This window comes from Nycticebus coucang, chromosome X (genome assembly GCF_027406575.1).
Source record: "Nycticebus coucang isolate mNycCou1 chromosome X, mNycCou1.pri, whole genome shotgun sequence".
Classification (NCBI taxonomy): Eukaryota; Metazoa; Chordata; class Mammalia; order Primates; family Lorisidae; genus Nycticebus; species Nycticebus coucang.
In genome coordinates, this window is record NC_069804.1 from 128,834,211 (window position 1) to 128,852,060 (window position 17,850).

Below are 17,850 nucleotides of genomic sequence, written 5' to 3' on the forward strand. Positions count from 1 at the left end.
GTCTCACTTTGTCACCCTCGATAGAGTGCCATGGCATCACATCTCACAGCAACCTCAAACTCTTGGGCTCAAGTGATTCTCTTGTCTCAGCCTCCCAATTTCACCAGCTGGAAATACAGGCGCCTGCCACAATGCCCCGCTATTTTTAGAGACAAGGTCTTGCCTGTTCTCAAGAGAGCTCAGGCAATCGACCTGCCTTGGCCTCCCAAAGTGCTAGGATTACAGGCATGAGCCACCACACCTGGCCAATATTTTTCTACTTTAATAACAGTAATAGTAATAGTTAACACATATTCATTCATTCATTCATTCAACACATATTATTGTGGGACTAGCATGTGCCAGGTACATGGTAGCTCTGCGTCTCTGCCCTCGAAAGGCTTACATTCTAGTGGAGAGAAACAGGGTAGAGCAACCGAGAAAACCTCTCTGAGAAGTGACATTTGAGCTGAGACCTTGATAAGAAGACAGCCATGCAAAAATCTACGGAAAGACAATTCCCAGACAGACAGACTTTTAAAGTACTTCCCACTCAGCTCCAAGATCAAATCACTAAGCCTCTCAAAATACATCAGGCTCATTAAGAACAACATGTTTCAAGCAAATTGAAAAAGTGCATCCATTCTTAAAGTAGCATTTCTTATGTTCTACACAGCTTCCGCAGGTTTGGGAAATGGTTGATCTGTGCCACCCATGAGCTGGCTGCATTTTATTGCTTTATACAGATTTCTGAATATAAGGCAAAAGAAAACTCTAGGCACCAAAAGCATATTAGTGTAGCTACATATTTGAACATGGAGATGATGAAAGGGAACAATAACTTGTGAAGTCATCACGTAATATAGACTAATGCAGTGGCTTTGGGAGGTCAGACAGACCTGGATTTGAATTCTGGCTCAGCACTCACTAGCTGGGTATCCTTGACCTGGGAAAAATCATTCAATCTCTGAACTTCAGCTTCCTTATTAGTAACAAGAAAGTTTATAAGGATCATAAGGTATGTAAATGTGCCTAAAATTTTATGCTGATATATAGTAAGTTCTCAATAATAATTAATATATATTAATAACAATCTATATAAAGTGTTCGGGAATCCTCACGCTCCTCCACAGAACTTAGCTCCATCTGGGCCCTGTAAGAGCCACAAAAGAAGTATCAGAAAAGGTTAATTTGTTGTGTTCACCTAGCTAGCAAGTGTCAGAGCTGGGATTCTAACCCAGTGGAATCTAACTCAAGCATCATATTCTTTTTTCTCACTCTCTTTTTTTTTTATTTTTGGGATTCATTGAGGAGACAAAGAATTAGGTTGCACTGTGCATTTGTTAGGTAAAGTCCCTCTTATAATTGTGTCCTCCCCAAGAGGTATGCCATACACCGTAACCCCCATCCCCCTCCCTCTTCTGGCTCTCTTATCTTACCCCCCACCTTGTATTAGATCTTCTACTGCCTACTGCCTTCATATTAAAATTGAGTATATTGGATTCTTGCTTCTCCATTCTTTTTTTTTTTTTTTTTTGAGACAGAGTCTCACTATGTCGCCATGGGTAGAGTGCTGTGGTGTCATAGATCACAGCAACCTTAAACTCTTGGTTTAAGCGATTCTTTTGCCTTAGCCTCCTAAGTAGCTGGTCCTACAGGCGGCTGCCACAACGCCTGGCTATTTTTTGGTTGGTAGTTGTCTTTGTCATCTGGCAGGCCCGGGCCGGATTTGAACCTGCCAGCTCCGGTGTATGTGGCTAGCACCCTAGCCACTAAGCTACAGGCGCTGAGCCTGCTTCTCCATTCTTGCAAGCATCATATTCTTAACCACTGCATTTACTGCCTCTGCTTAATGAGAAGAATGATAAATCACATGGTCTGAAGACAAGAGAGAAAGTTTGATAAAGGAAGCAGCTATTGAAATAAGCCTTGAAAATGAGTATAATTGTGATGGATGTGTTATTTAGTTCAATGTAAGAATTTCACATTGTATATTGAAGCAGTACCCTGAACCCCATAAATGCATTAATGTACAAAGTTATGATTTAATAAAAAATAATTTAAAAAAAAAAGAAAGAAAGAAGCCTTGAAAATTTTTAGGCTATGCAGAGGCTGAGAAGAAAGAGATGGAATTCTTGTTAGAAAAAGCAAAGCAGAAGACACAGTACTGGGGACAAATAACCAAACTGAGCTGGCTAGTTTGGGTTAGCGAAGAAACCATGGGATGTGAGGTCATCAGTCCACCTGTTGCAAGTCTGGCAGCCCCCTTCTTAAACAGATCACCTTACGTTTTCTCCCTTTTCGTGCTCTTCGTAGAGCATTAACCAACCTGTTCTTTTTTCTCTTTTAGGCTATTTGAGACTCTTCAGTCACTCTTCTGGTCCGTATTTGGCCTTTTGAATCTGTATGTCACCAATGTGAAAGCCAGACACGAGTTCACGGAGTTTGTGGGAGCTACCATGTTTGGGACCTACAATGTCATCTCCTTGGTAGTGCTGCTGAACATGCTGATTGCCATGATGAACAACTCCTACCAGCTTATTGCTGTGAGTAGTTTTGCTTTACAAGGATGTTTACATGAGTTTCAGGAGGTGTCACACTGGCCTGGAGCCCTCTGGAAGGAAGCTCAATGTAGGAGTCTGTCCACCTCAATTAATTTTATGGTAGCTTTCCTAGTTGTTAGACTGAATTATTTCTTTCCAATGCAATTCAGTCTGGACTCTTAGTCTATTAAATTTTGCCATCTAGAATAGGTTGCTCTAGTTCAGAAGATTTTCTGGTTACTGTTGAAATATTTTTAACTTTCTAAATTTATCTCCTTACCTCGATAAAGAAAACTCAGGGGTTTGAGCACAATTTGGCTACAACAAACCACCTCACTGATCTCCCAGGGTTAATCCAGCTGATCTGGTTCTCTAGGCAGGAGAACCCTATCTCTCTCTTTGCTGCAAACATCTTCCTCCCAAAACTGAGAATTCCGTTAACGATGACCTTCTCAGAGAGTAAGTAGCTATTTTTTGATCAAGTATGTCTGAGTATATATGAGTAACTACACTCCGCTATGAGGTACCCTGAAGCACAGTCCACTGTTGAATTTTTTTTGACCAGCATGTTACCATTTAGATTATTAGCATTGTTCAGTACTATAGACTAGAAATGGCAAATGGTAAAGGTATTGGATATGGAATCAGTTCAACCCCTATCCTGGTTGTTGATGACAAAGTAATATATAACCTTAGCATATTTTCTTAAAATTTGCCTATCGTTTCCAGAAGGGGAGTAATATCAACGGAGTTCTGATTATCTGAGGTCCCATTTAGTTGGAGATTAGTGAACTGGGATGTTTAGTTCCTACAGCAATGCTAAATCACCCCCTTTGGATAAGTCTGTTGAAAAGTTTTTGCTATAATACCGAAGGCACAGAATCAAAAGGCCCGAGTCTTGTTTTCCTTTGTAGATGCTATTTCTCACATTTGGTTTGCCACTGAGGAGTCATGTAGGTTATAGGAAAGCAGCTTAAATTCCTGGTTATACAGACATATGTGTATACTATGTATATAGACACACACATTGACATACATACACACATCTTAAATATTATTGGTAATAGTCAACATCTGTGATCCATTTCCACTAAGGACAGACCAAAAAGGAACAAATGGATCTAGAAGTGTTGAAGCAGGAGACTTTTGAATTACCTATTTGGAAGAACTTCCAAACTATAAATGACAATGAAATACATTCTCACAGATGAGTTTGTAGAATTTCTGTCATTGGAGAGTTTAAGAAAGTAGGATATAAAATTATCTAATAGGATGGTTTAGATATTATGTATTTATGTAGCAGAGAAGGGAGGGGAGTATAGTGAAAAAATATTAGGAGTTCAAAAACGAGGGACTCTAGTCCTGATTCTGTCATTAATAACTGAATAACATAAGCAACTTGCTTTCCCCTTGTGGGCTTCAGTTTCTTCAACCAAAAAGTGAGAGAATTGAAGTCAATGATATTTAATATCTTTGCAAGCTCTGATATCCTGTTAGTCTGGGTGTCTACAGATGAACAGGATGGGCCCTCGAGATCCATTCTACTCTGAAATTCTGTCCACCTGTTGCATTTGAAACGGAATATAGTCCACTTTCATATGCTCCTTCATTTTCATTCTCTCTCTCTTTCTCTCTTTCATTTAAACTCATCTAGACCAAGAATTCTGAAATGATCTATGCTCACTCCTAATCTGTCTCTATAAGAAGACAGGGGAAGGCGTGGAATCTGAGAGTTGACTTTTCCAATCCCTCTGCCTAGCATCCTATCCTCTACTCTTGCCAAAGATGATAATAGTCATGCTAAGGCATTTGTAGTTTTCTCACTGGGTGTCTGGCAGCTGACTGCTTCTTGTGACAGCAGAAAAGGGAGAGATTTTCTTGTCACTAAATGTAGGGCTGTGGTGTTTCCCACTGAGCTCAGTGACATTTTCTAGGAAGGGTGAAAATAATCAACTTCAGCTCTCCTGTCACCACCTGCTGGGAGTAGGTTTTATTTTAATGTCAGCTACTGCTGCACCTGAAGAAAACACCTTGGCTTAGGAGGGAGCCTGGGGTAGATGGCTTGAATGAGGTCTATACCATCTCATACACCTGGTATCATGGTCAACCATTCTGAATAGTACCTGCTGCTCTGGATCCTCTGGGAGCACGTTTTTATCATTTGGAAATGTATCCAGTGAGATCCGACATTGGACAACCTGATTCCAAAAATCTTGTTTTTTTAATTTTAAGTGGCACCAGTCTTCTTAGGTGGTAAAGAATAGCAAGTATTTAATTCCATTTAGATCATCTCTACCTCAGTAATCAATACAGTTTTTATTTTGTTTTATTTTTGAGACAAGAGTTTCACTTGTCACTCTCCATAGACTGCTATCACATCACAGCTCACAGCAACCTCAAATTCTTGGGCTCAAGTGATTCTCTTGTCTCAGCTTCCCAAGTAGCTGGGACTACAGGTGCCTGCTACAACGCCTGGCTATTTTTAGAGACGGGGTCTCGCTCAGGTTGGTCTTGAACCTGTGAGCTCAGGCAATCCACCCACATCAGCCTCCCAGAGTGCTAGGCCTACAGGCATGAGCCACTATGCCCGTTATCAATGCAGTTTTTAGAAGGACTATTGGTGGCGGCACCTGTAGTTCAGTGGGTAGGGCGCCAGCCACATACACTGAAGCTGGCGGGTTCGAATCTGGCCCAGGCCAGCTAAAACAAAAATGACAACTGCAACAATAACAACAACAAAAAAAAAGCTGGGCATTGTGGTGGGCACCTGTGGCCCTAGCTACTTGGGAGGCTGAGGTAAGAGAATCACTTAAGCCCAATAGTTTGAGGTTGCTGTGAGCTGTGATGCCACAGCACTCTACCCAGGGTGATAGCTTGAGACTCTGTCTCAAAAAAAAATCACAATTTGACTCAGTCTCCGTAGAGACTCAATTGTCAGTGTGCCTCACCGTTAATCTATTTGATGTACGTTCTAGGACAGAGCTCAAGAACACCAAGTAATAACAATCCCTTGAAGATTTGCGCTCTCTCTCAGCGCTCCACACAGGATTCAGAGCTGCTGGGGGTGCGGATACATGGCTCTGTATCAATCTGCATTTCTATGCCAGAGGAGGTTGCACCTCTGTAGTGTTATTCCAAGACATAGTGAGGCAGGGATCATTCCAGCTGTGTTCCGTGGTCCCAGCTAGTATTAGCAAAGAAAGCAAGTCATGTTGTGTATTACTATGATCATAACTTACCTTTATCCTTCTATCTCCCTCAAGCTGCTTATTACCCACAGTGACACTTCTTTCAACACAGCCACCTTGTCACTGCTGTTCTTGATATGTATGAACAAGTTCCATCAAGAAAACGTCTCTCGAGGCCATTTTAATAAGATGCATCCATTAAAAAATACCAGTTGAGAGAGACTGATCAGTCCCACAAAGTTCATTTACCTTAGGGCCTATTCCTACCTCCTACCCCACCTACAAGGAACATCTCTATTGCCTGAGACCAGTCATCACAAAATATGGGGCTCATGATAGTCTATGATAAAGCCTCATTCAGCAAGTTAATAAGAACCCTTGGTCTCTTTGGCTGCTGTGGCGTATTCACTCTAATGCTGAGAATAAGTACGCATCACTTGCCTCACTGAGCCACAGCTGCTGGGTGGCTTGCGGAAAGCCCAAATACATAGGGTTGGTCTCCCTGAGGGTAGCAGCATTGGAAGCTCAGATGATGGATGGACTCTCCCACTGCAGAAGACAGCCACGCAAACCCAGACATTCATCTGAATGAATCTGGCACTGCAAAGCGAGTAGGCAAGGCTACAGAGAGCTGCTGCACACACTGAAGTGCCAAGGAGGGCAGGTGGTCTCTCTGCCCACCCCCAGGCGTCTGGGACCAGCCTCAAACTCTCAAAGCACAGACTCTCAAAGCAACAATTCACACACTGCACCATGATTTTTAACTCTCTAATCAGGACTAATAGCCAACTGTTAAGCACTGATAAGGCTACTCAGTTGTTAAAATACTACAATATTTCCATGTCAGTTGGTAAATAGATGTCACTTCAAGAAATCCCTCTGGGACACCCCCAGACCTCCTCATAATCTAGTAACGCCTCATCATTTGGAAGAGCAGGTAGTATCTAGGACTTGGCTCCAATACTGTAGCTGGCCTACATCTGGATTGATTGGTTTCTTAAACAGTCTGAATATCACTTTAGTAGGCAGAACCCTAAAATGTTCTCCCCAGATTTCCCACCTAATCATCAAGACTATGAATATGATGAGGTATCATACTTGTGATTATGTTGTATCACATGACCAAAGGGAGTTTGCAGATATAATTAAGGTAATTTATCAGGGAAATTGTCTAGGTAGACTTAAACTAATCACATGAGCCCTTTTTTGTTAGGTCCTTTTTTTTTGGCAGAATTTCACTTTGTCGGCCCAACTAGAGTGCAGTGGTGTCATCATAGCTCACTGCAACCTCAAACTCCTGGACTTAAGTGATCCTCATGCCTCAGGTAGCTGGGTCTACAGGAACCCACCACAACATCTAGCTAATTTTTCTATTTTTAGTAGAGAAGGGGTCTTGCTCTTGCTCGGACTGTTCTCAAACCCCTGAGCTCAAGCAATGCTCCCACCTCAGCCTCCCAGAGTGCTAGGTTTACAGACATGAGGTACTATGCCTGGCACATACAGTTTTCTCAAAAGCAGAGCTTTCTCCAACTGGTAGCAGAAGAGGATTACATCAAAGCACAAGGAAGATTTGATGTACCATGGCTGGCTAGAAGATGGAGAAGGCCAAGTGGCAAGAAATGCAGGTGGCTTCTAAAAGATGAGAGATGCTCCCCAGGTATCATTGTAGATGAACTCTATAAAGAACAAAAATGAATTTGGAAGCATATTTTTCTCCAGAGCCTCCAGGTAAGAGCTCAGCCACGCTGACACCTTGACTTCAGCCTTGTGAAGGCCAGTGTGACTGGAATGGAGTAAACAAAGGAGAAGGAAGTAGGAGAGGAGGTCAGAGAATGAATGGGGATGAAGGAGGAATCACATACGATCTCATGGCGCATTATAAGGACTTGAGCTTTTACTCTGAGAATGATGGAGAGCCATGGGAGTGTTTTGAGCAGAAAAGGTACATGACTTAACCTGCATTTTGCTGTGTTTGATTGAGAATAGACTGGAGTGGGGTAAGACAGAGAGATCCATTATGAAACCACTGTATTAACCGAGACCAGAGCTAATGGTCTTAAACCAGGGTGGTCAGGATGACATTGATGAGAGGTGGTCAGATTCTGGAATACATTTTGAAGACAGATTAGACGTGGTGTATGAGTGAAAAGAGAGGACTCAAAGATGATGCCAAGTTGTTTTTTTGTTTTTTTTTTGTCTCAGTCACTGGAAGGGTGGAGTTGCCCATTACCAAGAAGGGGAAGAGTGGGAAAGGAACAAGGAACATTCGCAAGGAGTGGGTGGGGAGGGGTGGGGGCAGAGATCCACAGTTGAGTTTTAGAAATGTGGAGTTGGAGATGCCTATTAGACATTCGAGTAGAGGTGCTGAGTAGGCAGTGGTCTACTGGTCTAGAGGACAGGTCCAAGCTAGAGATAGAGATCGGATAAGGGGCACAGTGTGAATTGAATTGAGGCAGTCTAACCCCAAGTCCCACACACAGAACCTCTACCATCCTACTGACACTTACCTTAAGGACAAGAAGCAGCTGAAGTGTACTTTTACTACAAGGGCCCTCGAACACCCTCTTTCCTTTCCTAGCTTTATCACATCTCTGAACTGTTCCGTCTCCTTGTCCTACCAGTTCCAGTGATACAAGAGGTTTTTATAATCCTGAGGGGACAAAGGACCCAATATGTGCCCTAACTTCTTCCAGGACAGGAATCACTGATGCTTCATCCAACATACATTGTCTGCCTTTCTGCTCCCAAGAGCTCTCTCTTAAGAAAACACAAACCCAAAGAACAGCCCAAACTATGGAAGCTATAATAAGTTTGAAAAATAGTCTAACCTTTTTTCAGGTGAAGGAATTGCTCAAACTAAGCTGTAGGATTTTTATGACATTGGAGCAGAGCCATTTCAGATTTCAGTAATTGTCTCTTCCCTTTGGGATGCCCTCAAGAAATCTAGATATTTATTTTTCTCATCTCAGCTTGTGCTTTTCCTTATTGCCAAACCACTGTCTAGAATTTGATCAGGAATTGCTGCATTTCACTAAGGAGGAAGCGAACATTCAGAACCACCAAGGACATTTTATTTTATTTTATTAATTTTTTTCGAGACAGAGTCTCACTCTGTCGCCCTTGGTAGAGTGCAGTGGCGTCATAGCTCACAGCAACCTCAGGCTCCTGGGCTCAAGCGATTCTCTTGCCTCAGCCTCCCAAGTAGCTGGGACTACAGGTGCCTGCCACAATGCCCGGCTATTTTTAGAGACAGGATCTTGCTCTTGCTCAGGCTGGTCTCAAACCTGTGAGCTCAGGGCAATCCACTTGCCTCAGCCTCCCAGAGTGCCAGGATTACAGGCATGAGCCACCAGGCCCAGCCTAAGTGTTTTCTATGTATTATCATTATAACTATTATTAACAACTACCTTTTCTTGAGCATTTATTATATGCCAGATACTGTACAAAACCTTTATGCATATCATCTCATTAAAGCCTTACAACAACTTTATCAAGTAGATACTATTATTAATTCTATTTTATAAGTGAGGAACCTGAGGCATGAAGATTAAAGTGACTTGCCCGATAACACACTTTTCATAAGGTCTGTCTGACCCAAAGTAACAACAACACTATACTTCTTCCTTTCCTGCTTATATCCCAGGCTCCCAAACACTTACGTACAGGTGGCATCAGAGTCCCACCTAACCTCAGAGTTTGTGGATTCACCTGTCTACTTGGTTGGCTAACTCACTGACTGTTCCCTGGGTTCTACCTAGAGGGCGTCTCTAAGAAGCCTTTCCCCTGGTTCTGGAGGCCAAGCTTATTTCCTAAGCTAGCTCTCTTTTTCTCCTTTAGAGTCTCTGCCAGACTTCACACATCCTGTTTCTCGCAGCTCTGCCCATAATACTCCTGGCCTCCTTACAAGACCAGTAGAACCACCCACCTAAGAGTGCTACACACACAGGGGGTAAATAGGTCAGTGCTACCAAGCTCATTCAACTAACACATCTTGCCTTGGGATATCTCAGCTCTGTTTTTTCCTAGACAGCTGTGTGTGCCTAAAGCCCCTCTTAACAATATATCTGTACCAGCAAACGGACTGTATAACATCCACCTTTGGGGGAGAATGGAGGAGCATTCTCTGGGCCAACACTGAAGGGGGAACCAAAGTCTGACTTTTTTTATTATTTGGGATTCATGGAGGGTAGAAAGAATTAGGTTACACTGATTGCATTTGTTGGATAAAGTCCCTCTTATAATTATGTCCTGCCCCCAAGAAATGTGCCATACACTGTGACTCCCCTCCCCCTCCCTCTTCCCCTCTCCTCACTTATTCATTCCCATACCCCTCCCTTGTATTAGCTCATCCATCTACTGTCTTCATATTAGAACAGAGTACACTAGATTCTTGTTTCTCCATTCTTGTGATGCTTTAGTAAAAAAAAAAAAAAGTATTCAACCTCCATCCAGATTAATACAAAAGATGTAAAGTCTCCATCCTTTTAGTGGCTGAATAGTATTCCATGGTATACATATACCACAGCTTGTTAATCCATTCCTGGGTTGGTGGGCATTTAGGCTGCTTCCACATTTTGGCAATTGTAAATTGAGTTGCGATAAACAGTCTAGTGCAAGTGTCCTTATGATAAAAGGATATGAAAAAATGTTCATCATCCCTAATCATCAGAGAAATGCAAATGAAAACTACCCTGAAATATCACCTAACCCCAGTGAGAGTGACCCACATCACAAAGTCTCAAAGCTGCAAATGCTGGTGTGAATGTGGAGGAAAGGGAACACTTTTACACTGCTGGTGGGATTGCAAACTAATACAATCTTTTGTTTTATTTATTTATTTTTTGAGATAGTCTCACTTTGTTGCCCTTGGTAGAGTGCTATGGCATCACAGCTCACAGCAACCTCAAACTCTTGGGCTCAAGCGATTCTCTTGTCTCAGCCTCTAATACAACCTTTTTTGGAAGGAAATATGGAGAATCCTCAAGAACTCAAATTAGACCTCCCATTTGATCCTGCAATCCTTTACTAGGCATCTACCCAGAACAAAAGGCTGACTTTTCTGACATTCTGTATCCTGCCTGGACCTGGCCTAGCCCTCCCTCTGGTGGTGTGACACAGCAACAGATTTCTTGGTCAGTCTGTATCCAAGCCAGATTTTGTCAGCAAGCTAAGAGCCTGCATCTGCTGGGGACAAGAGCTCTTCACCTCAAAGTTCTCAGGGCATACTTTGGCAGGTCTCTGTTCAGCAGCAGCCTCTGCTTCCAACAGCAGCAATAGCCTTTGATGCCCGCTGCTGCCTATTTATCATTTTGACAAAGATACAAGTGGAGGCTCAGCACCTGTAGCTCAGCAGCGAGGGTGCTGGCCACATACACAGGGGCTGCAGGATTTGAATCTGCCCAGGGCCTGTCAAACAACAATGACAGCTACAACAACAACAAAAAAAGCTGGGCATTGTGGCAGGTGCCTGTAGCCCCAGATACTTGGGAGGCTGAGGCAAGAGAATAGCTTAAGCCCAAGAGTTTGAGGTTGCTGTGAGCTGTGACGCAACAGCACTCTACCCAGGGGACATAGTGAGACTCTGTCTCAAAAAAAAAAAAAAAGATGCAAGTGGAAATGGGAACAGGACAAATGCAAGGAAAGGATAATGGCATAAATGTATTTATGATCTATGTACAAATGACTTAATAAAAAAAAAATGTAAGGAGGGGCGGCGCCTGTGGCTCAGTCGGTAAGGCGCCGGCCCCATATACCGAGGGTGGCGGGTTCGAACCCGGCCCCGGCCAAACTGCAACCAAAATATAGCCGGGCATTGTGGCGGGTGCCTGTAGTCCCAGCTACTTGGGAGGCTGAGGCAAGAGAATCGCTTAAGCCCAGGAGTTGGAGGTTGCTGTGAGCTGTGTGAGGCCACGGCACTCTACCGAGGGCCATAAAGTGAGACTCTGTCTCTACAAAAAAAAAAATGTAAGGAAAGGGATTTTCCTTCCCTGTGCTAAAAGGCAACCAAACAGGGAAGATGCCTGAGCTGCTCCTCTGTATCCCAGATTCAACTGAGTAATTGTCATGGAGATTCTACTTTGGGTAACTCAAACAGACACAGGACCAACTATGCCAGTGACGGAAAGGTCTCAACACTCAAGAAATACCTCTCCCCATCTGCTAGGTCATGTCCTTTGCTTTTTCATTCATTTGCCTAACAACAAATTAATAATAAATATCTTTTGGATGGATAAATGAATGAAATTAACATATATTTACTGAGAGACTACCGTGTGCCACACTACACTCTTGGCAGTGGGAAGGTGATAGGTGATAGGTGAACAAGACAGACTCAGACCCTGTTCTCATGGAGTCTACAATTTAAGGGACTATAATTTCAAATTTAACCATTTGCATTTCGTTTCTTTAAGACTTCCCTTAACATTTTTTGAGTCATGGACTTCTTTGATAATCTGAATGATATGAACAAGAAAAAAGCACATATGAGGAAACATCAAAGTTTAGGATAAAATTTCAGAGTTTACAGATAACCTCCCACTGTCATCCTGAAATTCCTCATCTTAAGATTTTGTCCCCAGTTATAATGCAACTATGCTTTGAGCTGTGAGTGGGTCACATAGGACTCACTGTAAAATACTAAGATTCAGCTCCTTACTGAGATCAGGTTTTCATATGAAGCCAGGCAAATGAGAGGTGCCATGAAGGAAATGTACCTGAGGAAGACTGGAGAGGAAATACTAGAAAGAAAAAAGATTAGAGGCACTGAAAGAAAAATGTCACCATCACAGTTTGCAAAGGATCAGATTTGTAGAACAGTCCTCAAGCCAAAGGTGCCTTCAGCTTCTACATAAAATAACAATTACCAGTGGACATTGCTGAGATAAAAATGACTGTATTTCAAAAAAATTCAGAGCCAGGGTTCAGAAAGAATTGCCCCTTGTGGAAGACTTCCCCTTTCTATGGCTTGGTCTCTGAATGATCTCTTCAAAGGCTACAAACAACATTTATAGGCAAGTCAAATGCTCGTGGCCAAAGGCCATTGTCCCAGAACGTGATTCTTCTTCTCTTCTGCCATATTCCCATAATCATTGGAATCAGTTGACTAGAAAGCTAATGTAATGATATAAATGTTCTTTAATTTGAGAAGCTTGAGGTTTAAAAACTAAATGTGATTTCTCATTTATTAATAAGGTCTGTCTCTCTTCCTGTGGTCAATGAAGCCCTGTGCTGTAGACTGGTTCAATGTGAGAGGCAGAATGAGCCAGGAAATATCCTTTGGTTGCACTACAGAAGTTGAAATACCCTGACGAGCATCCGAGGTTACTCCCCAGTGTATTACCCTGACTTTTACTTATAATCTGATAGCAGAATTATATTATCTCTGCTACCAGGGTAAATCCACTTTTGTTTAAAAAAGAAAATATTCTAGAGGCTGGAAAAAAAAAGAGAAGGACGGAGGCGGTGGCTCACACCTGTAATCCTAGCACTCTGGGAGGCCGAGGCAGGTGGATTGCCTGTGCTCATGGATTTGAGACCAGCAAGAGCTAAGACCCTGTCTTTAAAAAATAGCTGGGTGCCAAAACATTTACATTCTACATTTACCAAGTTTCGCAAATACCCCTGTAATATGCACCACAGGTGTGATCCCACCCATTCCCCTCCCTCTACCCACCCCCCCCTTTCCCACTTCCCCCTATTGTTAAGTTGTAGCTGGGTTATAGCTTTCATGTGAGAGTCCCAAATTAGTTTCATAGTAGGGCTGTGTACATTGGGTATTTTTTCTTCCATTCTTGGGATACTTTACTAAGAAGAATATGTTCCAGCTCCATCCATGTAAACATGAAAGAGGTAAAGTCTCCATCTTTCTTTAAGGCTGCATAGTATTCCATGGTATACATATACCACAATTTATTAATCCATTCGTGAGATAACGCCGGAAAGGCTATGTTAACCACTGTGATAAAAACGTGTCAAATGGTTTATGAAGTGAGTGTATGATGCCCCATAATCATATCATTGTATACAGTTATGATTTAATAAAAAAATTAAAAAAAAAATAGCTGGGTGTTGTGGCAGGTGCCTTTAGTCCCAGCTACTAGGCTGAGGCAAGAGAATCACTTAAGCCCAAGAGTTTGAGGTTGCTGTGAGCTATGACGCCACAGCACTCTACCAAGGGCAACAAAATGAGACTCTGTCTCAATAAAATTAAATTAAAGAGAAAAATCTAAGAGTAAAATTGGGAGGGGGAAAGTCATTATATTTCTTTTTTTTTTCCTTCACAGGATTTAGCTTTTCCATCTGTTACATTTCCCAATTTCCCCTGGATATTTGAACTTATACAATTCCTAGGCCTATAAAATTGTAAGCTAATCATGAAGACTTGATAAGAAATCTATTTATCTCTGAGACCCTACTAATAAATGTGGGGCGTATCAGGAATCTCCCAGAGCAAAAGTTTTTTAAAAGAAAGGATTACAAGCCTTATTTATTAGGAAATCAACCCAAATTATTAAAACTTTGTACTGATAGGATTAGAACTCTCTCAACTGACTCCATCAGTGTTCCCATGGCGCTAGGCCTCGTCTCTCTGGGAGTAGAGAGACTGTATGATCTGTCTCAACTACTCAGTTCTGCTGTTGTAACACAAAAGTGGTCATAGACAGTACATAAATGAGTGAGCATAGCTATGGACCAATAAGACATTTTTTATGAGTACAGCAATTTGAACTTGATATTAATTTTTTTTTTGAGACACAGTCTCAAGCTATCACCTAGGTAGAGTGCCATGGTGTCACAGCTCACAGCAACCTCAAACTCTTGGGCTTAAGCAATTCTCTTGCCTCAGCCTCCCAAGTAGCTGGGACTACAAGTGCCCGCCACAATGCCCGGTTATTTTTTCTTGTTGTTGCAGTTGTCATTGTTATTTAGCTGGCCCAGGCTGGGTTCGACCCCGCCAGCCTCAGTGTATGTGGCCGGCACCCTACCCACTGAGCTATGGGCACCGCCCTGAACTTCATATTATTTGTAAATGTCAAAAACATTATTCTTTTGATTTTTTTTTCAGCCACTGAAAAATATAGAAAACCATTCTTAGCTTATAGATTGGGCCTCCCTTCAATCCCTCTCCCTTCATCTAAGCCTTTATGTCATGGTTTATCCATTCCTACTCTACTTGCTTCAAAATATGTCTCTCTTCAACCTCTGTAGACTAAAAGCTCCATGAAGACGGGGACTCTGCTTTAGGCTTTCTTTATATTACCCTGGTGCCTGGTAAAATGTGAGACACATAGTAGATACTCAATATTGTTTCACTAATTGGGGAGAAACTTGGGGAAATCTCTGATCTATAGTTTGTCAACTGTGTTAAAAAAATACATAATGTGGATCTATATCCATTGCAAGTGTCTAGTGTTTGTAGAGCAATAAATTTCTATGGCAATGAGTAAGGGAATTATCTAACTGCCTAGATGATGGATTTGATGGATTTCATAATTATAATATATTGCATATATTATGACTATTGCAATATATTATGAATATTCATAATTATTATGAATATTATGAATTATTATTATATGAATATTCATAATATAATTATAATATATAATGCATAATATATTATGAATTATGAATATTGCATATATTCATAATTATAATATATTGCACATTTGCATATATTGTCTTATCCTTGCAAGAGCTCTGTGAAAGTAGGCACTATTATCTGCATGTTACAGATAAGGAAATGGGCTTCCAAAGTTTGAGACTTGCCTGGAGTTGCACATTTCTTCATTTGTTCATTCGTTCTTTCTAAAAGAACTTGGGAGTCTGCTGTGTGCTACAAATAAAAGAACTTGGGAGTCTTGCTGTGTGCTACGAATTAGGTGCCGGTGAACTCAAGTCCAGTGACGCCTGAGTGATATCAGTTTAGAAGCTATCTAGAAGATGGAAATATGGCCTGGGAGGCTAAAAGTAAGCTCCTGTTATGTGAGACAGGAAGTTAGAAGACACGTGTTACGACTACCTGTGTACATGAGATTAGTAACAACCTCCTGTATGTCTTCCCATGTCTCAGGGGATAAGACACACTTCTTCTGTCTAGGCTCAGAAATGGAAGCCCTGATTGGCTTAGTGCAAGTTATTTCTGAAAACAGCAGGTTGAGCTCAGCAAACCACCACTCTCACCACCTTCTGATTGCTTCTGTTCCTCCCAAAGTAAAAGGCTCCTCTACTCTCCAACAGAGAGATGCAGGCAGGTAGAATAATCTGTGTCTCCTTGACCGAAGGGCTCAAATTGCATCAGTGTTTTTCAACTGTTTTTATCTCACAGCACACTTGAACCTATAGTTAAACTCCCATGGCACACTTAAATTATGTTGATTAAAAAACAAAAGTAAAAGTCTGTCTCTCTAAAAATAGAAAAACTGGCTCGGCACCTGTGGCTCAAGTGGCCAAGGCACCAGCCACATACACCCAAGCTGGCGGATTCGAATCCAGCCCTGGCCTGCCAAACAACAATGACGGCTACAACCAAAGGAAAAAAAAATAGCTAGAAGTAGTAGATCCTCATAAGGTATCAAAAAAAGAGGAGGCTCAGTGCCTGTGGATCGAGGGGCTAAGGCACCAGCCACACCTGAGCTGGCGGGTTCAAATCCAGCCTGGGCCCACCAAACAACAATGACGGCTGCAACCAAAAAAAACAAAGAAAAAATAGCCAGGCATTGTGGCAGGCGCCTGTAGTCCCAGCTACTTGGGAGGCGAATGCAGGAGAATTGCTTGAGCCCAGGAGTTGGAGGTTGCTGTGAGCTGTGATGCCATATCACTCTACCCAGGGCGACAGCTTGAGGCTCTGTCTCAAAAAATAAAAATAGAAAAACTGAGGCAAAATGATTGCTTGAACCCAGGAGTTTGAGGTTGTTGTGAACTATGATGATGCCACAGTACTCTACCCAGGGCAACAGAAAGAAACTCTGTCTCAAAAAAAAAAAAAAAAGAGTTAAAAAAATATATAGGCCAGACGTGGTGGCTCACACCTGTAATCCTAGCACCGTGGGAGGCCAAAGTGGGCAGATTGCTTGAGCTAAAGAGTTTGAGTCCAGCCTGAGCAAGAGTGAGACCCTGTCTCTAAAAAAAGCCGGTATTGCAGCAGGCACCTGTAGTCCCAGCTACTCAGGAGGATGAGACAACAGGATCACTTGAGCCCTAGAATTTGAGGTTGCTGTGAGTTATAATGCCACAGCACTCTTACCCAGGGCAACAGAGTAAGACTCTCTGCCAAAAAATATATTTATATATATTATATATTATTTATATGTTATATATTAATATATATTTATATATTATATTATATAAAATAATATATAATATTTATATATACATATAATATATAAATATATTTATATTATAAATTATATTAAATTAATTATATTATTATATTATAATATAATTATATTAAATTAATATATAAATTAAATTTATATATTATAAATATATTTATATTAATATATTAGTTATATATAAATATATAAATAATATATTAATATAAAACTATTTCATCAATATATTATATATTATCTTTATTAATATATTAAATTAATATATATTATGTATGAATAAATTTTATTTATAACAATGACAACTACAACAAAAAATAGCTGGGCATTGTGGTGGGTGCCTGTAGTCCTAGCTACTTGGGAGGCTGGGGCAAGACAATCACTTAAGCCCAAGAATTGGAGGTTGCTGTGAGCTGTGATGCCACAGCACTCTACCCAGGGCAACATAGTAAGATTCTGCCTCAAAAAAAAAAAAAAAAGAACAGAGTGCTGTGAGATAGATTAATGGAGAAGCCCATTTTAAATAGGCTGCTCAGGGAAGGTCTCTTTGAGGAGGTGATATATGAGCTGAGAACTGACAGATGAGAATGAGCCATCTCTGGATTTTTGTGTAGGAAAAAGAAAACAAATAAAATACATAAGGAAAACATTTTCCTCCACTCCCTCTACTTTTAGGCATGCCTTTATGCTTTCAGTCATTCTAGAGAGGTTCTGGGGGAGTCCGGCCTTGAGGTGCAGTCTCACTGGGGACATGAGAGAGGACAGCAGCTGCATTTATTCAGTGGGTACTGGTGCACCCGTACCAAGGCT

At 41.4% G+C, this 17,850-nt stretch overlaps 1 protein-coding gene across 2 annotated transcripts in view; it reads left to right on the plus strand.

Moving 5' to 3' along the window:
- The window catches only part of TRPC5 (transient receptor potential cation channel subfamily C member 5), a 388,947-nt gene that overhangs the window by 313,518 nt on the left and 57,579 nt on the right, over positions 1-17,850 (plus strand). For both annotated transcript variants that reach the window (XM_053579726.1, XM_053579725.1), the window contains one exon: positions 2,330-2,525. In XM_053579726.1, coding sequence (XP_053435701.1) covers positions 2,330-2,525 — 196 coding nt within the window. The remainder of the gene's footprint in view (positions 1-2,329; positions 2,526-17,850) is intronic.